This window comes from Homarus americanus, unplaced genomic scaffold (assembly GCF_018991925.1).
Source record: "Homarus americanus isolate GMGI-L3 unplaced genomic scaffold, GMGI_Hamer_2.0 scaffold22413, whole genome shotgun sequence".
NCBI lineage: Eukaryota > Metazoa > Arthropoda > Malacostraca > Decapoda > Nephropidae > Homarus > Homarus americanus.
In genome coordinates, this window is record NW_024729477.1 from 107,566 (window position 1) to 132,450 (window position 24,885).

A 24,885-nucleotide genomic window follows, 5' to 3' on the forward strand; every position below is an offset into this window, starting at 1 on the left:
CGAGTGATAAAAGAGGAAAAATAGGCAGCTTTTGAATAGTGAACTGAAGGTAAAAAATTCTTCCCTCATAAAAATGGCTAAGCAAATCATACAAAAATAGTGTAATTTTGGGCCCCGGCCCCCAGAAGTGGAACCCCCTCATTAGAAGCACATATATTTTTGTTTCTTTACTATTCATGGCTATGTTTTTTGAGAGCAAAAATTGGAAATGTTTAAGAATATAGCTTTGAAAATACTCAAGGGTGTTTAAATTGGTGGGATGGAGGCTGCGGGCCTGTGCATGATCACAGTTTTAACGTATATTATTATTATTATTATTATTATTATTATTATTATTATTATTATTATTATTATTATTATTGTTGTTGTTATTATTTGCATATGCCCTTAATTTTAGCCAAGGACGGACATAGGCTCTGAGCTGTCGGGGTGTTGTGGCTGCACTCAATTTGGTTAACTAATTTATTTGACCAATAAACAAACTCGGGCAACGCCGAGTACCCCTATAACATATACTGTGCTCATGTCATAGTTTGTATATGATACCTACCTGCCACGGTGTGCTTCTGGCCATCACTAGGATCTGGATAATTATGCATTTGCATATGTGCATATGCAAATGCATATTTAAGCCATTTTTGAGCTAAAGTGCATATTCATATTTTTTTGTTTTATAGGGCATATATTTGGAAAATTCCAAAATATTATAAAACATTCTTCAACCTCAAGGGTCAAAAAATTCGCGAGCATAACAGCAACGCTGGGGCAGAAATTACTGATATTTGAAATATAATGAATGTCCATTTTGTTGCACTAATGCAAAATCGAAAATGCGCGATTTTGTTTTAGCGTCATAATATCCAAAAGGAACATACTTAAATGACGTTTATATAGGTCAACATTAGGCTGTGGTTAGCTAGGCCGTGATTGGCTGGTCAGTGGACATGAACTGTACGTGATGGGTTCGTGTTCAGCCAGGCAAGGTATGGATGCACGGGCTCCCTCGGCTCCTGACACTCTTTTGTTCTTCTGTTTTCTTAAAAGGAAAATACTTTTTCAGTATTGTTTAATAAATTACTTTATGTCAGTATATTGTTTTTTGTATTTAATCCTTCTTTAAAAAATCCTACTTCGGCGACATCCTGTCTGGGAAAGTAAATTTACTGAGAAAATGTACAGACAAGGAGTTATTAACTTAGTAGTTATTATTTATTAACAAATTTTAAAGTGCATATTTAAGTGCATATTGTCTCAGTTTTTACTGCATATTTGCATGCACATTTAGCCATTTTTAAATGCATAATTATCCTAAGCCTAGCCATCACACTTTAAAGTGCATAACACACACACACACAAAATGAAATCCACTGGTAGATTTATTATGCAATGGAGCAGAAAACAACATTTGAGGAGAATATAAAATATATTTTTATTCTTGCTTGAAGAAAGGAATTTCAACAACTTGAAATTGTCCTGTTCATATTTCAACGAATGGATAAGTACAGAAATTAGAATGATAAAAAATATGTATTTATTGCAAATGGTATTAATGACTGAAATTCGATTATAATGGCTGTATTTTTCGATCAGTGATGGTCAGATTCCGTTGATGACATGAATAAGGATTAGAGTACAGTATCACATGTGTTGTGGTTAGGCACCAATATTAAGTTGTTAACTATTGTATAAACAATTATTATTATTATTATTATTTTATCTTTAGCAGTGCTAGTCGCTCTAAACTTAAGTTTATCGCTGACTGACGGAAGAAAATGGTGACACTGACAGAAATGTTGATTTCTTCACTGGCACTTCCGAGCAACTCGCATTAATTTTCAGATGTTTTATCAATTTACAATTTAATTTATCATGAATGTATTTAGTTGTGCAAAAATAAAAATTATTTACAGTAGAATATTATTTCTTGTTTTGGTTTATTCAAAACTGATAACTACTTCATATTTAGCATGTTTATTGATCGCAAAATATATACATGTAAGGTCATCCATGAGGGATAACCATGTGTTACAGCCACCACACATCAGCCTCGCCACTCTTCACTCACTTTACTATACAGGGACGCACATTTCCTCTTCACAAGTTTTCAAATGTCTGGAAAATCTAGAGAATAAAAAAGAAACAATAGACACGCCCTTAGTGGCCGTAGCCACCTCCATAACCGCCTCCGTATCCGCCGCCGGTGCCCTTTGCCTTAGCTAAAGCCTTGGCTGCTGCTGCTGCGGCTTGATCTGCTGCTCCCTGTGCGGATTGCAGGTCACTGATGACAACGGCCTGCTGTTGGTGGAGGGAGGCAGCGGCCTGTTGAGCCTGCCAGGCCATGGCAGCCTGTGCAGCCCTTACGGCTCTGGAAGCCTGCAGAGCATTGAAAGCCTGGGCGACGACTGTCCGGGCCTCCTGACGGGCGGCGGCCAGATCGTTGGCCACAGCCACGGCCAGGTTGTAAGTGTTCTCCGCTGCCTGTTCAGCAGCGAAGGCTTGTCCGGACAGTGAGGACTCGGCAAAGGCTGCAGCCTGCGCTCCCTGAGCAGCCTGTGTTAGCTGTGCTGCCTGTGACTGCTTTTGGGCAGCTGCAGCCTGAGCTGTTTGAGCTGCAGCTGATGCAACAGCAGCAGCCTGGTTAGCAGCGCCTCGTGCAGCTGAACTAGAGGCTCCATGAAGACCTGCAGCAGCGGCGGAAGCTTGAGCAGCAGCCTGGTTTGCGATGTCGGCAGCGGTGGGTCCATGGCCGCCGCCGCCACCAGAACCAACAATTAGGTATCCGCCGCCGCCACCGTAACCGCCGCCGTGGCCGCCTGTGAAGGGTCTGTTAAACCCTCGCTTTTCCTACAAAGAATATATTATCGAGCTGTAGGAAACACTGTTCTGCATACACAATAACATTGTTTTACTCAGGTTGGTATATATCTCTGACGGGCAGTATGTGAGTTGTTGGTAGGTTTATTTATTAACATCTATCACAGGGAAGCAGGAATTTAGTTTAATTTAACTTGTCATAACACTGTCTGGAACTAATCCTCAATGTTAGGAAGGTGTTTTTTTTAAATATAGATAGCCTGATTCATAAACTCAATATCCCTCTAAACTGAACTGTTACGTGTTATTACAACCTTTTATAACATTTAGGAACCACTTGTTTTTATACGGTAGTTAACGAAAAGAAAATATGTAATATAATGAAACACATTTTGCTTTTAGTTTTGATCAGCGGTTGTGTTTTACATTAAAGGTTACGGAGATTGTATTGACAATGAGGTTTTTCAGTATAAGGAAGATTCAATTAGAATTTTATTAAATATAGTTTTATCAATGAAGAAAATTAAGCGTTTTTACTGTAAAAGTTGTAAGAATACAACGTTTATTTTCTGAAGTTGCGTTTGGACATATTGTATTTACCGTTATATCGATAACAAGTCGTTGCAACAACTATGACACCGGATGTATGGTGTATGAATCTGAAGACTACTGCTATGCAAAATTATGCTGTATTTCAGATTCATAATAAACTAGACAAGGTGTTACCGCAATTTGACTTATCCAGCTACCATGGCGCCAGAGGTGTAGCATAAACTTTTCTTTACTTTGAGTGCAGGAGTTAGAAATTCAAGAAGACATTACCTATTATATTGTTGAAGAGAGATCTTATGACCGAGGAAATATCTCACGATTACTGTGGTTACTATAAGGGAAAATATTTTTTATCTTTTATTTGAAAAGTCATCGCGGTTACTATCTGCAAGAGCAATAGGTATTTTTTTATGTAAATCTGCAGCTTTAATATGTTAAAAACGTGAAATAAATTCTAAATTATACTTAAGAGGATGGAAAAGAAAACTCTAGAACAACATACTAGTTTCTCTTGTTGAGAACCAAAGAATCTATTAAAGAAAACTTACGCACACGCACATAAAGTCTTTGCAATGGGTAACTTATCCATGATAGGTATCACTTGCCAATATCAGGTTAAGAGCACATTTTATGTTGTAAAGTGTTTAAAATAATGTTTTTTCGCCATTATAATTATAATCTAATGCTTAAAATTAATTGGTGTACCTAACTCCTGTGGTTAAGGTCCAGGGGCGGATCCAGGAATATCAAAAGGGAGTCAAAGGATTTGCGGGCGAGCCCACCCAGCGTTATTTTTGGGGAATTTGAGGCCATTTTGAAGCCACGTGCACTTGATATTAGGAGATATTCTGAGGTCAATAGTAATTACATTTTACTATTCAAAATTGCCTGAGTACAATACTGCATTAAGGAAAAGTATTGGGATTTTCTGATGAAAAGGGGAGTCCGGACCCCCAGGAACCCCCTGGATCCGCCCGTGTTATGATAATAGTTTTATTGCTAATATCGTTCAGTAATATGTTACCTGCCTATGCACTCGGCACTTGGTATTTGTCCACTTCAAGATCATTTACGAATCATTTCACATGAACATGTAATATCAGACTGCGTGAGTAGCATCACCCATATTTCACAGGGAAATAAGCTATGATTTTTTTTTCACTGACTAATAAATGTATATTCGAAAGGGTCAGTGTGAATATCTGTGTTGTTGTGCGCATGTCCCCAAATTTACCAAACTTAAAATATATTATAATTATTATTAGTTTTTGCCGGTAAGGTTGATAGTGCGTGGATATTTTTTACATCTGATAGCCAAATATAGGCCTACATTGTTTGCAGTTGACACACACACACATATATATATATATATATATATATATATATATATATATATATATATATATATATGACATTCTTAAAATGTCATTATGGCTGAAATGATGGTGAAATATTGAAATTATCCAAAGTGTGTAAAAAAAATTATTTGTAATGTATTAATTATCGGGCACATTTCTGCGAAAAAAGGAGTACATCTGGTAGAGTGTAATGTGCAGCAATATGTAGTACAGTAATTTTCACTTTACTTAAAAGGGACGCTCAAGTACTCACGCGCACTGCTTCTTCCTCGCCAACCGCAAATCCTGTTTAGAAAAATTTAAATCACTGTTCACACGAGAAAAAATTGATAAATGGATATATTTATTTGTTCATCAACCCTGCCGAGTTAAAACTTTTTGATTTTATTGAAGAAATTAAGACTGAGCGGTATTTAAAGCCCCTGGCCGTTGGAACAAATCAATATCAAAACAGCGGGCGAGTGTTAAGCATATAAAAATGAAAGTGAATTTTAGATTGTATCGTTGAAACTAAGACCTTATGACAGTGCATGATTAATAAAAAAAAAAAAGCATGGTTTATTTTTTACAAATATGTATATGAAATAATAAAAAATGCAATCTGGACATCTAGTTTGGAATGAAATCACGTAGACAGACCTATGAACAGGAGAGCAATAAGAGTCTTCAGGGCAGCCATGTTGGTGGGAGGGTGGGTCCAGTGTGACGTGATTTCAGTGTGTGTCGCTTTTATAGTGGCCTTTCCTCGTATGGCATGACGACGATGTAGACCCGGCTGTGTGACGGCATAAAGGCACCCAACACTGGCTATTGTACCACATCCGCGCTCCACAATGCTGGGAGAATGCTCACCTGTTTTTATTCATTTAACCGATCTGCTGAAAAATATTCTGGGTAGAACAAACTAGCTAGCAAGCAGAGCTCAGCCAGCAATAGAGACCTGAAGATGTCCGTAACTGAATACTCGCAAGTGATGGTAGGCCTGCGGGTTTATTTTTAACATTAACATGTCAACTTGCACATTGTTTTTTGTTTCATTGCGTAATGGTGAAGCTCTAAACTGCTGAGAACTAAATCTTTCAATCCATACGTGCTGCTAGGAGCTACGGGGCCAACAGTAGCCCACTGAACACCTTGACTCATATCAACACATTAAACATGAAATGGGACTTGCATGAATTACCACCCTGAACTAAAGATAATCCCTGACATCAACAGCGCCTGCTTTGTGCGAAATAGCAAGGAGCATTGATTGTCTTATTTTTTTATATATGTTATTACTGCGCTTTAGTAACTAAGATCTTTAAGCGAATAACAAAGTAATTACACTAACTCATCAACAACGAAAAATTATGCAAGATCTCCGGGTAGAAAACAGCAGCACTGCACTGTTATATGGGCTATTGTTAAGGCTGCTTGTGTTGTAAAATAATTGATTGAGAACAGTCATCAGTAAATTCTGCTGTTAGGGAGCCTGTTAACGGACTGAAGATAAAACACACATTGTGTATATTTTAGTTACTCATGACTGGTTCCATAACAGATTAGAAATGCCAGTAAATCTAAATAAAAAAATATTAGTAAATTTTGCATCGCATCCCCATGACTATTTTGTGTGTGTGTGTGTGTGTGTGTGTGTGTGTGTGTGTGTGTGTGTGTGTGTGTACTTATAATTTCGGTTTAAGGTCTGAATTAAAAACTGATTGGGTTTTAATGAACTTTTTTTTTTTACTCCTTTAAGCATGCTATACGCTCTACTGTTATAGGCAACTTGTCAGTCGGCCTATATATATATATATATATATATATATATATATATATATATATATATATATATATATATATATATATATATATATATATATCTGTGTGTGTGAGTACAGCTGTGTGAGACAATACATATGGCTGCACACTTTGTTATTCACACCTGCGTGAGGGGTATTCAAGCACATTTGTGTGTTCAGTTCTATACGTGGGAATTGACTTAGCTACTGAGTGTAAAAATATTGATACAATAAACTATCCGCTGTCCGCTGTATGTAGCCAAATTCAAAATTCAAATTCAAGCTATCACATACAGTACACACCCACAAAAAAAATCATTAGACAGGTGAATAAACTATAAGTATTTTATATGGAACACAAATATAACTTCCAAAATCACTCTCATATACTTCCTCACCTCAGCCTGACGAATAGTGCAAAGGTAATGTTCTGTCAGGGCTCAGGTCGAGGCTCATCCGTACTGATCATCCAAATGTGTGTGTGTGGTGTTGTGTGTGGTCAAAATGGCGGGAATCCACTTTTGAATTTTGCCACACACAGCGGCTATCATGCTGTTCACCCTATATTCATCCTGTGAGCGGTAGCGCAAAAGGATTAAAGGGTAAAGGTCGCAAAGGGTGCGTGTCTGAGAGACCTATATAATATACATATATATATATATATATATATATATATATATATATATATATATATATATATATATATATATATATATATATATATATATATATATATATATATAATATATTTGTAACCGGTCGGAATTACTGGACTTTAATTTCTCACTTGACTTGGGGTTTATTAAAGATTATTAGATGGTAATTGCAGTGGAAGCGCCCCTTTGAGAGAAATCCCGAACCAGCACAAGAACAATTAAATTTACTAAACAAAATGAATTGTCCGTGACCCGTGGAAGGATAGCGTCTGTGACTGGGATGACTAAAACAATAGGAAATCAATAACTCTACAATGAATAGGCCTTAAGGGCACTCAGCAAAATGATATCCAGCACTGAGAAAATGGTATAAAAAAATAGAACTTATTAACTCCACCCTGAGTAGGCCTTCAGGGCACTCAGCAAAATTATATTACCCCAACAGATACACACCTCCTGACCTAACTTAAACACTACTCTGGGGAACAAGGGTTATACCTGAGACTGAGATTATAAGGAAATATTAAATGCACACAGCATACATTAGTAACTGAAAAAATAGTATTAAGTACACACAAAAATATTATCACTATTATTAAGAAGTTGCTGAGTCCACCAATACCCGTGAACCATGCTTCCTAACCTAACACATAGATTCCACCTGCACTCCGTAGTTTTTTAAGGCACAACCAACAGGCACCCGTAGTTTAAGGCCCAAATCAGCCTTTCTCAACCTTGGAAATGTACCTCTAAGGTCCACTGGACTCTTGGTCCCAGTGTGTGACCCTGTATCACTCAGCTGGCTTCACTTTACCCCCAGTACATCCATGAAATGGAAGGGAGTGAGCCACTCAGACCTTGTACAGTTGAGAGAAGCTTTAGCTTCCCGATAGTGAAAGGTTTTCACTAAGCTGCTTGAAGATATGTGGTATTGTGAGCCGAGGTAGAGGAGAGTTGATGACCCCAAACGATCGTCACGTCGTTAGTTGGGCACCTAGACAGCTGGGTTCACTCCAACTCTCACCATACTCAACAGGTGGCTCAAACCCAGGTCAATGGACGGTCATACAGCTCGCTTCACCACTCCTGTCTCATACCGCCAGTGGACGTTATCATACCGCGTGGGGTCTACAGAACCCTGAAAAACCCGGGCTGTTAGCTATTGTCTCACATCACCGCTTGTTCCTACCGCCCTATCAAGCTTTGTCTGAGATTGAATACAACTTACTTGTTAATACTGATGTTAAATAAACAAAGGAACCAGGTCACGCGATCCGTCTCTCCTGGGTACAGCACAGAGGTGGTCCTTGACCTCTATCACAGCTCCTCAGCCACGCTTGCCCACTGGTTCACGCTTTCCAGGAGTGACTTATTTACCAGACGATTAACAGCTTAATTAGGACGTACACAACATTTTCAGAATGGGAAACGATCTATAATTATTTTCAATTTAATAACTGATATTTAATTTCATGATTTGAGTCCCTATTAACTCGGTAAATTACATTTAATATCATATAGGCCTAGTTCCACAACCTTTCCCTACATGCGGGGAGCGCTGTCTTCCCTCAGACGACCTTGAACTCAGCTTATGGCGCCGTGAACCTCTAATGGGGACTACCCATATCACGGGATCCTCGTGTTTCGAAGCCGGATTTGGTAAAACGTTACTCTGACCACCTACGTGATACGGGTAGTCCCCATTAGAGGTTCACGGCGCCATAAGCTCGTTGAACAGGCTTTGTGTGAAATATAACAGAGTCTAGGACTGCTTTTAGTATTCTGGTGGTCCAGCGGTTAGTGTTCCCAGGTCACAGTCATGGGCTCGTGGGCCGTGGGTTCGAATCCTGGGGGGTTGAGGTGTTGATTGTATATATATATATATATATATATATATATATATATATATATAATCAACCCGCCAGGATTCGAACCCACAGCCCATGACTGTGACCGGGGAACGCTAACCGCTGATTGTATGTAGAAGTCCCCGTGTTTATTGGGCTAATGATATATATATATATATATATAAATATATAAATAAAGGATAAGGGTAAAATTCTTCGTAGCAAGAATTATATTGGTATTGAGCTTATGGCTAGGTGGCTGAGTTACTATTGGTTTGCATTTCAAAATGCTAGTGAAGGTTTAGGCTATTCTTCAACTTTGTTTTTCTTCAGTGCAGCATTTTATGCTGATTACAAGTACTATATGTAATATATATTCTGTGCAAATTAATATTTAGTTAACATATTTATTTTAACATTGGATGCTGTCTCCAATAGAAACCTTAAAACTTACCTAACCTAACTAGTGGATGAAAAAACAACAACAATGTTTCTAATAAAAGAAAACGTGATTACAGTACGTTAATATTCATTTACACAGGAAATATAATGCTGTATTGTCTTAGTCTTAGTGAATTCTCAAAATTCCTGCCGACCTTTTCTAAATATGTAAAGTATATTACATAACGTTGCATACGTCTGAAATACACTGGCTACCTCTGGACTCCTGTTGTTGCTAAAACTAGCTTAGTTGGTTGACTCCTAAATAAAATTAAAAATGTTGTACAAAAGATGCTGCAAAGTATCTTTATATAACAGTTGTAACATTAATATCTCAAAAAAAGGGAAGAGCTGGAATCCCCCGTCAATGAGCTGACTCACGCTCTGCCGTATACAAATGATTTTATAATATCCGACGTCACCTTTTGTTTCGGTATCCTGTTGTGGTAACAATTACTTATAATTAAGTTTATAATTAATGTTAAACCTCAAAGCACCGTATAATATAATTAAATGTATATATTTCGAATTCGTGGACTACAGGGGTGTTATTGGCGTGGGGCTAAGTATGGTGGTGGGGCTGGTTGTGAATGTGGTACTGGTTATGAGTGTGGGATTGGTTGTTAGTATGAGGCTAGTGATAGATGTGGGGCTGGAGATGGGTGTGGACTGTGTGGGGTTGTTATTGGTGTGGGGCTGTTGGTGGTGGGCGTGGTTGATAGTGGCCGTGGACCGTACGGAGGAGGTATTGACGGCCAGAGGGTGTGGCTTGGGATGGTTGCACATGAAGGACTGTTTTCAAGGCTAACGGACCGATGTGTTGTGTAAATAGCAGATATGTTACGTTGGCTCTTGAGAATGTTACCGGGTGTTTTATTGACCCGATGGTTAGTTATTATAATAATAATGTATTACATGAATATGAAAGTCCACACATACATTGTTTATGGAAATACATATACAGGGTGAGATTACTACATCTTTCCTAATTATCAAAAGCTGTTTTGTGTAACATCTGACACCACAGTTTAAACAGTGCACACGGCTACATAACACGCCAGAACACAGTGTTCCTTATCGCTAGAATTATGTATACGCACGTGTACACTGCAGTTGTTTATAAGCCTACGGATGCTTTTAATTGCGTTTAAATCAGCCTAATTTTAGGATTAGGTAACAACGAAATAATAAATATTGGATATGAATAAAACTTTGCTCTACGTAATCATGTACCCAACATATATGTGTAGCCTACTGTATCTTGATTCGTTTTATCGTCCTTCCCACAAGAAGATGAATAGGATAGGATGAAAGAGGCTTCTGTACCGATTGACGATGATATACCGGTAACTGCGAATTTGCGAAATCAATATATTAGATACAAACAGATTATCAAATGTAATTATAAAGTTTCATAAATATTTAGATGTCATCCACATTCACATCAGGTATGTACAGTAGGCTTTACTTGCCATTAAATCATTTGACTACTACTAATATTATTATTATTATTATTATTATTATTATTATTATTATTATTATTATTATTATTATTATTATTATTATTATTATTATTGTTATTATTATTATTACATTTTCGCCCCCCAGGCCCCGATGTGGGTCAATGGCCTGTGCCCGGGTGGGCTAATCCCTGAAAAAAAAATGCCATGGAGTAAGTTGGGAGAGATTAACAGGCAAAGTTTGTATTGACCAACATTTCCAAGTACAGTAATGGTTTTTACTCGCTAGTTAGAAGCCTAATCGTAACTTTAAAATTCCACCTAAATGATAATAACTGTCATAAACAGGAATGTCTTATTCATAAATAAAAGCCCACATAATTTAAGGGGCGTACATTAGTTTTTGTTCAGTTGTATTTTTTATATTAATGAGCAGAACAATATCTTATGCTGTGACTGTTGAGTTCGCCCTGAATAACAAAGTGGGAACGGAAATGACGCATAGTAGCCTTAATCATTATATACCATGAAATGTGAAAATAATAAGTTTAGAGATAAGTGGAGTAAATATCTGTGGGATGAAGTGTAGCAAGAATATTTGAGAATATTATGGTAGAGCTACTCGAACTCATTATTTTACATAGATAAACGTTAGTTAAAGTAAATGAACGTTATTTTTTTAATTATCAGTTATATTGCATATAAAGGTTAATTTGAAGATTAAACTGTTGATTTGGAATTTTACATAAATGTTAGTTTAATTAAGATTCGGTTAAATTATACAAAAACGTTAATTTGTGGAATGTATCACTTGAATTTCATGTGAAAATTAATCAGTGGAATTATTTACTGAAATTTAAACAATCATCATAAGTGTTGATTTTCAAAAGAATTACTACATTTTGTATAAACGGTTAATCATGTTGATTTTGATTTGTAAATGCATTAAATACACACGCTCTCTCTTTATGCCTTGAACGAAACAAGGAAGACCCTCCACCGTGTGCAGGGAGGGTGGTGCTAGGCGTGGTCGCCACCTCCACAAGGACAAGGTGGCAGCATCTTCCCTATATAAACTGCCCACGAGCACACCTAGGCAGGGTACTACCTCGACGCCTCTTACCGACGACATGAATCCTCTGGTGAGATACTAGTGTGGCGTGAACGATGCAATAATCATGTTTTATATTATAGTAAGATTTTTCATGTATATATATATATATATATATATATATATATATATATATATATATATATATATATATATATATATATATATATATATATATATATATATATATATATATAATGCAATTGACTCTTCTCGGGGGAAGTGTACAGTATACGGAGGATAAATAACAGTCCCATCGTATGGATTAACAACAACTTATATTTGTCAACTTTTCGACAACTATCTTGTCGTCATCAAGCCTCCAATATTATTATACTGCAAAGAAAACGAAGCGTTGGCAGCTTTTGTAGAGACGTGAGTGACGGATTTGACGGTTCTTGCAATTTAAGATTCACGAACGTCAATGGTTGTGAATTGAATAGCCAATCCAAAAAGGTGGTCGCTGCTTTGGGCCATCGAGAATGACGTCATCAATGTGGGAGCTCAGAAGCAAGCACATCGACCCAAGGAATCTTAACATCGACCATCTGTCAGTCAATCAGCTCTCTTGACTCGGCCCACTTGACGTCATCTTCCAGGGTCAATGTAGTAGCCTTGTCCTATGAAGTGCTGTTAAAATCTTGAGTTCGTTTGCAACCAAGAGACAGTGTTTCTTGCTAATATTACTTCAGCGCTGCTTGATTTTTCGAAGGATGTAATATTTATCTTTTCCATACTTTAATGAATGGCTATTTTATTAATATACCAATTCTGTATATGACACTTCAGCAACAGGGCAATTTTATCAGGTATGAATGACATTCGAAGTACGGTACATTTTTTTTTATAGAAAACTACTGGTACTTCTCGAGAACTGGTCTTAGTAAAATTAGTAATATTTCAGATTATTTTAATGACTGCTTTTTTGTGGAATATGTAACTCCTGGAATATATGTCAGATTATGGTGTCTCCAGGTGCTGCTTCCCTTCATGGTGGCTGGGTGTGTGGCGGCCCCAACATATGCAGCGGGCACTGTGGCCATCCATGGCGCGCCCCTGGCCGTGCAGCACGAGGTGACGGCTCACGGGCCTGCTGGTGTCCACTTTAAGACAGTAGGCGAGGCAGTGGCCGTGGCTCCTGCCGTGGCAGCCGCCGTGCCCGGGTACGCCGTCCAGGGTGAGCTTCGTCAGGTGACACAGACCTTCCCAGAGCCAGCTCCTGTTGAGGTTAACGTAAAGAGTCTTCCCGTCTTCTCTGCCCCCGCCCCCCTGGCTGTGGCCCACGCCCCCTTGGCTGTGGCTCACGCTCCTCTGGCTGTGGCTCCCACATTAAAGGCCGTCGAGATCCCCGCACATGTGGCTGTGGCCCCTGCCGCTGTGGCTTACTCCAACTTCAACCTCAACATCCCGGCGCCCGCACCCACTGGGGACGCCCCCGCCCCTGAGCTGCTGGTCCAGCGCACGCCCGTCAAGGCTCTTGGTCGCCCCGTTGTCTCCTATACTCCCCAGATCACTGAGGTTCGCCCCGAGCTTAAGATCATCGAGAAGACCTACGACGTTGCCGTACCCAAGCCTGTCTACGAGACCAAGGAAGTCACTCCCATTCACCACCAGTACGTGCCCGAGCCCTACGCCGTGCCCGAGCCCTACGCCGTGCCCCAGCCCTATGCTGTGCCCGCACCCTATGCCCACCCCGTCCACGTACAGCACCACGTCGCTGCTGTTCCTGCTGTTCATCACGTAGGTGCTGTTGCTCATGGTGCTGTCTTCCCCTATGGCGCTGCTCACCTGGCCGGCCCCGTCGTCGCACACTGAGTTTCCCTCGGGAGGCGGCGTCAGCTGACACTACCGGTGATAGTGGCAGAATGACGCTGCAGTCCCGCTGTACAATAAATACACAGACTAATGCATTTGTAAATAATGCAGTGTATGTTGACAGTCAATAAATTTTCATTGTTCTAGATGGCTTAAATCTATATCCAGCACAATAATAACTACCAGGCTCTACAAACACCAAGAAAATGAATATACATTAAGCCTTATAATTAATGAGCAAGAAGTGGGAAGACAATGTATAGTTACATCACGTTGATGTAACACAGTGGTGACTATATTTGTGATTGTTTAGTAGTTATAAATGCTTCTTCGGTAGATATGAATTTAATTCCTAGAATAAATTGAAGCAATGTTATGAAGTCACACACACACACACACACACACACATATACACGCACACACACGTCATGAATTCCTTTTGGAAGTGTATTTATGTAGTAGTAAAATTATCCTATGCCAGCCTCTCTACATTGCATTCTATTACAGATTCACTCACTCATAAACGGAGGTACTGTATGATCTTATACTAAATGAACCAAATTAAATGTCACGGACTCACTGATGGAGAATAAACAAGTGATTTTTACACTGGCCTGACGCATATTGTACGAGTGCAGTGTTACTTATGTTTAGATACAGTGGAAACTATTCCTTGAGTTTTCATAAAATCACTTGAGTTTTGTAACTAGGCAGTTTTGTGCCAGACATATAGGGGACAGCGGAGGGGTGGAGGTGGACAGTCGTAACAAGGATTTGGCATATCATACCTTATATCTCGGCCTATAAGACGGAATTTGAACCTTAAAAAAAATCAGCCAAAAATTAGGGGGTCGTCTTAAGCACCAGGTATAAAATTCTTACCTCTTAAATATTGTGATTTAGCGTGTCAAGAGTGATGATGGAAACATGGTAAACCACTCACAAGGTCCTACCACTAATTATTTTATACTGAAACTTACATTTGGGAAGCTGGATTAAAATTAAGATTACGGTATATTAAAATAATAAAAATGTATTATAAACCTGTGTAACATACCGTAAAAGAACAATATACCCCGGTAATAAACACAGCTGCTATCATCACCCCCCACCCCCCAGCCATTTGCCAGTGACGAGACAAGAAAGGGAAAGTGACCTTCCGTGACAGCTGTGGCTATTTTTTGCCCATCTTTGTGTTAGAGATGGTCAGTATTGCATATCTGTATATTTACTGATCATAATACTTATCTCTTATAAATAATTCATTTAAAATTAATTTTTTTACAAAGAATATTCAGTAAATGACTTGGTTAATTCTTGAAACTACAGACGGTGGTAAATTTAGCATGAGAATGATGAACACGAAGTCACGTCATGGATTCGGAGTTTGGTCATAAATGATCACCATAAATGTCAGGTCAACTTCACCTACCAGGTATAATGGTAGCCTCCCTTTTTTTCGAAACAAGTATATAAATTAAAGAAAATATTTGCAGTGTGCTTAATATATTACAGTATATTATGAATAAATAAATAAATAAACAAATAAATCGGTAAATCAATTTCAAGTAAATGGAAAAAATTTACTCACACCGACATTAGTTCCAGTTAAATAACAGAGGCTTAAGTGAGTCACTAATGTATGTAAGTAGTACGTTGTATATGTGGAATCTTATGATGGATTGGATATACTGTACGCGTTATTTGGAAGACAATATTCTTTTATATGTCGGGATTCAGGAGTTTACCCTATATCATGTATCATGCTCGAGACGATCCAGGACTGTTTCCTAAGTCAACATATAACCGAACCCACACGGGGTAATAATATACTCGATTTAGTTCTGTCGAACAGAGAAAACCTCATTAGCAATGTCGAGGTAGGGAATGAACTTGCAAACAGAGGTCACAAAGAAATTAGATTCCAGTTAGATTTTCAGGGCAGACGTAAGGAAAATTCCACTGAAGTACCAGATTTCAGAAGGGCAAACTTTGACAGTTTAAAGAGGTAGCTGAGAGAGGGGGTGTCGCCCTTGGCCGTGAACCTGACAGATGACTCCGACCTGATAACGAGATCTGAGATTGCCGAGTTCCACGACAATTTAAATAATGAGTTACTTAATGCACAAAGGCAGAACATACCATACAAAAAACTCAGATCAGACAACAATGACCCTAAATGGATAAATAATTATTTAAAGAACATCATTGGCCAAAGGAAGGCTATAGGTAGAAGGATAAAGTGTGGCGAAATTTACCTCCAGGATTATTATAAGATATTGGCGAGTAGGGTTAAAGCCGAGATAAGGAAAGCCAAGAGGAATAATGAGGTAAGGATAGCAAGGGAGGCGAAGACAAACCTCAAAGGATTCTACCAAATGTATCAAACTAAAACACGAGAAAAGATTGGACCAATACGGTCAGATACCGGCGAGCTCACTGATAACGACGGAGAAATGAGCAATAATTTGAATAAATATTTTTCAACAGTTTTCACCACTGAAAATTTAAACATGATACCCGAGGCACCAACTCTATTCAGAGATAGTGAAGAAAACAAATTAAGCGAGATAGTAGTGACTAGTAACGATGTTAGTAAGCAAATAGACAAACTAAAGCCTAATAAGTCACCTGGTCCCGATGAGATATTTGCCAGAGTATTAAAGGAATGTAAGGAAGAGCTAAGTATGCCCTTAGCAAAGTTGTTTAACATGTCCTTAAAAACAGGTGTTTTACCAGAATCCTGGAGGATAGCGAATGTAATACCGATTTTCAAGAAGGGGGATAGATCACTATCCTCTAACTACCGCCCAATCAGTCTAACATCAATAGTAGGCAAATTACTGGAAGCAATCATTTCAAATTCTATACGAAATCACCTGGAGAAGCACGATTGATCAATGACTCCCAGCATGGCTTCACAAGCGTACGTTCTTGTCTAACTAATCTATTAACATTCTTTTCATCAGTTTTCGAATGGGTGGACGAGGGGCACAATTATGATGTGGTATATCTCGACTTTAGCAAAGCCTTCGACAGAGTCCCCCACGAAAGACTAATTAGAAAGGTAGAAGCACATGGCATCAAAGTTAACATCCTTAAATGGATTAGGGCGTGGTTACAGGACAGGAAACAGCCAGTGAGCATTAAAGGCACAAAGTCCCATTGGAGCAACGTCACAAGTGGAGTTCCCCAAGGCTCAGTACTTGGACCATTATTATTTATTATATACATAAACGACATAGATATCGGCATAGACAGCAACATAAGTAAATTTGCTGATGACACTAAAATAGGACGTGTTATTAAATCTGATGAGGACTCTGTAAAACTACAGGAAGATCTAAAAAAAATTTTCGAATGGTCTGAAAAATGGCAGATGAAATTCAACGTGGACAAATGTAAAGTACTCAGTATAGGAGATGTAAACAGGGAAACCAGATACCAGATGAACAACGATGCCATAGAGAAACCCGACTGCGAGAGAGATTTAGGAGTAATGATAAGTAGGAACCTTAAGCCAAGTAAACAATGTGTTTTTGCTCTTAACAAGGCTAATAAAGTACTTGGGTTCATACAAAGGAGTGTTAGTTACAAGACTAGCGAGGTCATCCTAAAACTGTATCTTGCGCTTGTGAGACCACACCTGGATTACGCAGTTCAGTTCTGGTCACCGTATTGCTGGATGGATATAGAATCATTGGAAAGAATTCAGAGGAGAATGACAAGACTAATCCCGGGCATTAGGAACCTTGAGTATAGAGACAGGTTAAAGCATCTTAATTTGCACTCCCTGAGAGACGTAGAGCGAGGGGCGACCTGATAGAGGTGTATAAGTGGAAGTCAGGGCTAAACAAAGGGGACATTACAAAGGTACTCAAACTATCCAACCAGGAGCGAACTCGTAACAATGGTTTTAAATTAGACAAATTTAGATTTAGGCGTGAAATAGGTAAACACTGGTTTGGAAACAGAGTAGTGGATGAATGGAACAAGTTACCAAATATCATCATTAACTCGAATACGCTGAATAGCTTCAAACATAGGTTGGATGCTTATATGAGCAATAGGGGTTGGGTGTAAACGGGACTGCCCAGTAGGGGCCAATAGGCCCGCTGCAGTTTCCTCCATTCTTATGTTCTTATGTTCTTATGCTCAATTATCCTTTGTATTTTATTCCTAATTTAATTAAAGGTGTACACACAGTATATGCTTTATCAGTAATTATTTATATATAATCATGTTTGGGTATTAAAGGATACAACACGGTAAAATAAGCATTGACCCAACGTTTTATTAGGAAATTCATAGATTAACGTAATGTTACGAGAATGCTTCACGGTATAATACGATGTTACATCTGTCCCTTGACAACCGCCTCCCACTGGTCCGCTCTGTGTGGACCTGTTGACTATGGAGGGTCAGGTGGTGCACGTCCCCTAAGTGTCCTAGTGTCCTCAGTGGCCGTAGCCACCGCCATAACCGCCTCCGTATCCGCCGCCGGTGCCCTTAGCCTTAGCTAAAGCCTTGGCTGCTGCTGCTGCGGCTTGATCTGCTGCTCCCTGTGCAGATTGCAGGTCACTGATGACAACGGCCTGCTGTTGGTGGAGGGAGGCAGCGGCTTGTTGAGCCTGCCAGGCCATGGCAGCCTGTGCAGCCCTTACGGCTCTGGAAGCCTGCAGAGCATTGAAAGCCTGGGCGACGACTGTCCGAGCCTCCTGACGGGCGGCGGCCAGATCGTTGGCCACAGCCACGGCCAGGTTGTAAGTGTTCTCCGCTGCCTGTTCAGCAGCGAAGGCCTGTCCGGACAGTGAGGACTCGGCAAAGGCTGCAGCCTGCGCTCCCTGAGCAGCCTGTGTTAGCTGTGCTGCCTGTGACTGCTTTTGGGCAGCTGCAGCCTGAGCTGTTTGAGCTGCAGCTGATGCAACAGCAGCAGCCTGGTTAGCAGCGCCTCGTGCAGCTGAACTAGAGGCTCCATGAAGACCTGCAGCAGCGGCGGAAGCTTGAGCAGCAGCCTGGTTTGCGATGTCGGCAGCGGTGGGTCCATGGCCGCCGCCGCCACCAGAACCAACAATTAGGTATCCGCCGCCGCCTCCGTAACCGCCGCCGTAGCCGCCTGTGAAGGGTCTGTTGAACCCTCGCTTTTCCTAGTGATAGTCATGAGTTTGTATTATAACTGACGTACTATGATATGATGAGTTGTATTATTGAGGTATTTCAGTTACCAGCTGTTAAAGTAATTAGTTAGTTAGACTTACCCTTTGGGCCTCTTCAGCTTCCTTCTCCGGGGTACTGACAGCGACGCCTGCGGAGTAGATAAAACAGTTTAAAAGTTAAATTGATGTACCCTAACAGGATTTTTTTTTTTGCAAATGTGAATCAATTTGCTATTTGGAAGTACGTGAATAATTTGTGACCACTTCCAAGCATACAGTTTTCTATTGCAAGGGAAACTGTATGTCTTTCATAATAGTATCACAGTTTTCAGGTGAATTTTGATAATTTACACTACGGCGATCTTTGAAGCTTAAAATAATCATCACTAATGCGGAAAGTTACTGGCTGACAACGAACGATGTGATTGAAGGTTATGATATACATTACTTACTGTATATAGAACTTATACTGTTATCTACTAGGACAGTTCACGTCATTTGTGGAAACCAGCAAATTAATTTTTACTCAGACCTTATGGAAATTTCTTATACCTTTAGTCACTGAATTTCGGGATCAATCGTTGCTTATGAAATTTTATGCCAAGAGGTAATTTTTGCCTCTGGTGTATGCAGTTGTATCTATTGACTTAAATTACAGCTGTGAGAACACTGCTGAAGGGCGGTACATCGAGAGTGTTAGAACCTATTGAAGTTTTGATATTCGTATATACAAATTTAGTGCTTTTAAGTACAAATTCCTGCAATGGAAACTCATGCAGTTCCGCAATTTTTGTTGGTAAGAGCATACTTATTGATGAAATGTCAGTTTTAGTTTGTATTAATCGGAGAAACACAAGAGTTATTAACAAACATGAACACCCGAGACATGGACGAAGATAAGGGTTCCTACCTAGAGCGAGGCAGATAACCAGAAAAGAGAGGGCGGCGCGCATCTTGCCTTAGGAGTGCACCAAGAGACTGTGATGCCTTGCGTGGAAGCCTTTCGGTTTATATACCCACCAATGTGATGACGTCAACGCTCTCCCTGTGCTGACGCCAACGCTCTCCCTCACTTCATTTCTTCCTGGGAATGGAACAGTATTAGCTAGTTTATAAGACTATATGATTATAAATGCGGTGATTTGGCGTTCTATAGGTTAACGGAGAAAACCTATCTTGATTGTAGTGATGCGTGGTAGGATAGATGCGGCTAAAGAAACATAAGGACAGGTGAATAAGACTGAACTATCAAGCAGTGGTTCGTGGGAAGACCTAAATATTCCCACTTCACGTGAATAAGATTGACGAGATTGACATTGTGCGATAACATTAGTTGATAGAAAAATAAACATAACTATATTGGCTTTTAGGGATGCAGGCTCAGTGAGTTTGGCTGTTAGCTTTTCTAATATGAATATGTTTTGGCGTAGGAACTGACGCAGGAAAAGGTAATGTGAGTTTCAGTTATTTAGTTGTACCAGGTGTTGGTTTTGCGCTTGAAGTTTTAAGTCATTTTGAATTCATTGTTTAAATATTTGAGTAGTACTGTAGTATAACCTAAGGTGAATCATTATCCCGTTAATATTCCCATTTTCGTTCGTATTAACTTGAATATCACTTTGTCATCTAATTTTGTTATTATTAAAATAAATAATTTCTATTGTGATTTCCATTATATGAGATGTTAAACTAGATCTAGAGTTCTCGTGCTATACTTGCCGACGGTTCTCTATTTTGAGTAATGAGGCCTTAGTTGAATAGCATGCATGTATATAAAAAATATTTTATTTCTTATCATCTCACATAATTGTACTTATAAAGGTTAACCTCCTGCAGTCAATAAATGTTTTTTTATGTACTGTGTAGAGTATTGTATAAACACCCAGCATATTTATTTTATAAGTTAACGCCTTTATTAAATGAAATTTATCGTATACTGTATTGTTTTTGTGTTTGTTTTTTTACGTAAACGTATTGGAAGGAACTAATGTTTAATACCTTGCCTTAGAACTGTATTAAAAGCACTCATTCACTGTTTGTAACCAGAAGGGGGTATGCAGAAACGGGTGAAATTATTAACAGTTCCAGATATCGTTAAATATACAAATATACCTGTATTTTATATCGTGCTTTATTTATGTGTTGTTATTTATTATGTACTCATGATTTGTAATAGAGTGCATTCGTCGTCAAATATTTATTAAATAGCTACAAATTTTATAAACAAATCGAAGACCGTGAAAGCTGAATTATTTCCTTGAGAGTGACAGAATTCTACCACAGTTGGGATTTATTTTCTTGCCACCTTCGTATGACTAAAAAAAAAAGCATGTCGATACCATTTTGTTATTATATATTGATATATTTTGATTCGAATGCATGATGTTTATAACTTTCTAGATGACCTGCAAATTTAACTCTAGTGTGTATTGTGAGCAACATGTATCATGGGTTGGGAAGACTATGACAGGGCTTCATGCACTCCCGTAAGATGTAAACACAATGTCAGGCGTGACGCGCATTGTGCCAACTAAACAGGAAACCAAGACTCAGGGTAAAAATGAATACTCTTAAAGAAGCGATTTGTATAGTTCACTTGCCAAGACTTCGAGGCTCTCCTGAATAGCACTGACTGACAAATTAAAAAAAATAATAATAATATACAAAAATACAGTGAATATCACAGCCGTTGAAGGTGGATTAAGATAACTGGATGAGTCTACTGCATTAGCAATCGATAAATAACACAACAGGTAAAAGAAGCTTTGTAGCACCGGGGGTTAAAATTGAGCTGATAGTGATGGATAAAAAATTAAAGCTTAAGTTATGATAGAATTAGAACACATTGTAAAAGCCTTTATTTTCCGAACAGATAAAGGCAGATAAATTTTAATTGTTGACATACCTAAGAGTAATATTTTAAATACTATTACAAGACAGAAAATTGTTCATCAGTTACCTCTTAGAGATTAAAAAATTTCTTACATGCGATAAACTTCATTGAGACATCAGCTAACTATCTACTTACGCACTGAAATTCCCACCTCTCCCGTCCTGTGGGATTCCAATTGTAATGTATGAAATATAATCAGAGTTTCAATTGGATAAGGTTAATATAACTAAGTAGGGGATTAGATACATAAAAGTGTATCTGTGTACAATATTATTTTCTTTTGGACAATGGAACAGCGACCGTTTAGGGATCTGTTGACTTTACATTGTTTTAGACTCTCTTGGTCGGATGGAGAGGGGAATGACGTGACCGATTCTGTATTTGCTTGATCTTCAACCATACCCAAGGTAATTGATTGTTGGAATTATATGTATATTAGTAGGTAGTCATTTGGTACGTTAAAATGTTTGCCAATACGTAGAGTTTATTTTGATATACTTTTTATTTTTTTTTAAATTCGCCACAAAGTTTAATAGGATATGAAACTAGCTTGATTATACAGCACATAGTTTCACAAGTACATTAGTCGTGATTGATTCGCTTAAGAGATCTTTTCCCCATTATTGACAGTGGAAGTGTTTCGGCAATTTCTTCTGGGTTTTGTAGGTAACACAGTAGAGGCTTTGTCTGGTCCAGAAACCCCCCCCCCCCCTCTCACCTAACGCAATACGTCCACATTGTCGCACACTCCCTCACATTGTCACTGTCTCTTCTTGAGATTATAAAGGACCAGATTATGTAAGCGATATAACCAAGATTTCGCCGAGTTTTGTAGGTGATCGGATGAATATTGCTTCAATCATTCAGTACCAATCACTGAGTTTAGAGCTTTATAGTGGCCATTGAAAACCATGAATTGTTTTTATCTCCATCGAGTTATCTCTCTTTACGAAGGAGATCTTGTTTTAGCCCAGAATGTTATATCCTTTGTTAGATTCGGTAAACTATGTACAGTTTTGTTGTTTATCATAGCTATTGGCGTATCCTTCCGTACTCTGATCATATTTTAAGGGTTAAGGTCATAGCTAAAGAAGTTATGTGTGTTTTTACTTCTCTGTGGATGCCTCTGTAGCTGTAAATATAATGAAAATAAACCTCAGAGCATAATGTTACTCATCCTTGTTGCAGCAAAATTTTTGCCTTTGCTCAATGGAGGGGAGCGGGCTTGGCCGGGGAGGAAACTCAGTGGGTCTGTCAGTCAGGAAGGAAGGAAGAAAGGAAGGAAGGAAGGCAGGAAGGAAAGAAGGAAGGAAGGAAATAAGGGCGTTAATAGAGCTGCTAACACATCTAATGACAAACTCATCAACAAAATGAACACAATGTTAAGGAGCAACAACACCTCCTTGTGTAACCGGCTGCCATTGATGAACCACTTTCCTCCATTCACCTAAACTGTGAATCAAATCAGCTGTTTTTTAAGACTAAAACATAAAAGTATTTATCTGGGTTGAAGTAACACCCAAACTCAAGTTGGTTTTAAATATTATTAATCATTTACAACAAAATTACCTGAACGTTAGTAACATTATGAAAAGTTGTTGGAAATATTTTATATATGGGGCTTTTAAACTTGGATTTTCTTTTGAATAATCATTAACATAAATACGAATTCAAATTTTGGATTAATCGTCCGAATAATCCTTAAAATAGGATTACCTTCTGTTAATATGATTACAACGCAATGTACAGTATGTTTACCTATGTCCTGTGATACCAATCTCGCTCCCAAACACAACTCAGGTACCGTACACCATACTTGTCTCTATGTTGTGTTGTTCGAAGGGTGGATTTAGCTGTTCCTCTCAGGGTACTCCGTCTACAATATAATGTTAAATTAAGAATATTGGCAAAATATTTCAATGATGATGTAAATACTTGCTATAAAACACATCTATGGTCTATATATTTTTGTTACTAATGATTGGTTGTTGAAATGATTTGCTTACTATAATAATCACAATCCTCATTTGGTGTGATTTTGTTCACGGAAGCTGTTGATGTGTTAATTTTTGTCACCCGGACTGTAAACACTTTCCTCGTGACGGATCATTTTCTTTACTCAGTGTCTCGCTCATAAACAAAGGATTCACTTTTCCTTTCATTCACAAAGACAGGTCCCATGAGAGACAAACGGACAACTGATAATAGTGCCTGGAGAGTAAAGGAGAATGTTGTTGCCTTAAATTAACTTTATTGGTTGCTTCACTCTAGATGTGAACAGATCCAAACTCCCGACTCTATGTTGACAAATCCCTAAATTTAGCAAACTCTCTGCTTTCCTGTGTAGGTAAATATTAAATCCATAAGCAACGTAACCATACTATTGATTGCCCTCCTCGCTACACTGTACAGGTTGTTGGTAGGTCCATTACCATGTTACCTCTACACCTTTTGGGATCTTGGGTATTTATTGTTTTGTTGTCATCAGAGCCGAAGTGTGAGCCATTTCCTTATCTCTGTGTTGTAATCAGCCATGTTTTCTCCGTGCCAACCAGAACGTGTCATCCTGATTACTGGCTGATGAGTCAGTTTACTGGTGATAGGAATACTTTGAAACAAACAAATAATAACCCAAGTCAGTAAGAAAAAACAAACTATAATGTGACTCAATAAGTGAAATCAAGAGGTCTTTATAGTTTACGTTGTATAAATATGTCGCCAGATGTCACTGTTCGCCAATTTCCTCTTAAGATTAAGGAAAATACACCAGCCAATGCCCAGATGGTATAATGTGACTTGGGGCAGACATCAGCTCCAGGCATACATAGGGCTCGCAGTAACATGCTTCTCTATCATGTCGTCCTAATGCGTCGCTTAAGATAATAGCAAGGCGTTATGTAAGAGGTGTGGGAACAGAGTGTGGTAAGTGTGACAATAGGTGGGTGGTGATGTGTGGCCAGGTGGGTGGTAGTGTGTGTGGCCAGGTGGGTGGTGGTGT

General features: G+C 38.8%; 3 protein-coding genes across 3 annotated transcripts; 1 reads left to right on the forward strand and 2 right to left on the reverse strand.

Annotated features, from left to right (window-relative positions):
* Positions 1–1,955: 1,955 nt before the first annotated feature.
* LOC121866739 (glycine, alanine and asparagine-rich protein-like) lies at positions 1,956–5,438 on the reverse strand. Its single transcript, XM_042366439.1, has 3 exons — positions 5,364–5,438; positions 4,978–5,009; positions 1,956–2,844 (listed from the first exon to the last, which is right to left on the reverse strand). The coding sequence occupies exons 1-3, from the start codon at positions 5,401–5,403 to the stop codon at positions 2,155–2,157; spliced, it is 762 nt and encodes a 253-aa protein (XP_042222373.1). The 5' UTR covers positions 5,404–5,438; the 3' UTR covers positions 1,956–2,154.
* Positions 5,439–12,016: 6,578 nt separating this feature from the next.
* Positions 12,017–13,984, forward strand: LOC121866740 (calphotin-like). The gene is made up of 2 exons (XM_042366440.1): positions 12,017–12,054; positions 12,999–13,984. Exons 1-2 carry the CDS (start codon positions 12,043–12,045, stop codon positions 13,836–13,838), a joined length of 852 nt encoding a protein of 283 aa, XP_042222374.1. The 5' UTR covers positions 12,017–12,042; the 3' UTR covers positions 13,839–13,984.
* Positions 13,985–18,107: 4,123 nt separating this feature from the next.
* On the reverse strand, positions 18,108–19,979 carry LOC121866741 (glycine, alanine and asparagine-rich protein-like). Its single transcript, XM_042366441.1, has 3 exons — positions 19,905–19,979; positions 19,097–19,143; positions 18,108–18,985 (listed from the first exon to the last, which is right to left on the reverse strand). The coding sequence occupies exons 1-3, from the start codon at positions 19,945–19,947 to the stop codon at positions 18,296–18,298; spliced, it is 780 nt and encodes a 259-aa protein (XP_042222375.1). The 5' UTR covers positions 19,948–19,979; the 3' UTR covers positions 18,108–18,295.
* Between the last annotated feature and the right edge of the window lie 4,906 nt (positions 19,980–24,885).

Excerpts from the sequence above, each read along its gene's own strand:
- LOC121866741 (XM_042366441.1), bottom strand. The coding sequence starts at position 19,947 with ATGCGCGCCGCCCTCTCTTTTCTGGTTATCTGCCTCGCTCTAG. Across the intron at positions 19,144-19,904 it reads GGTTATCTGCCTCGCTCTAG|GCGTCGCTGTCAGTACCCCG; the intron begins GTAGGAACCCTT and ends TCTACTCCGCAG. Across the intron at positions 18,986-19,096 it reads AAGCTGAAGAGGCCCAAAGG|GAAAAGCGAGGGTTCAACAG; the intron begins GTAAGTCTAACT and ends GACTATCACTAG.
- LOC121866739 (XM_042366439.1), bottom strand. The coding sequence starts at position 5,403 with ATGGCTGCCCTGAAGACTCTTATTGCTCTCCTGTTCATAG. Across the intron at positions 5,010-5,363 it reads TATTGCTCTCCTGTTCATAG|GATTTGCGGTTGGCGAGGAA; the intron begins GTCTGTCTACGT and ends TTTTCTAAACAG. Across the intron at positions 2,845-4,977 it reads GCGAGGAAGAAGCAGTGCGC|GAAAAGCGAGGGTTTAACAG; the intron begins GTGAGTACTTGA and ends TATTCTTTGTAG.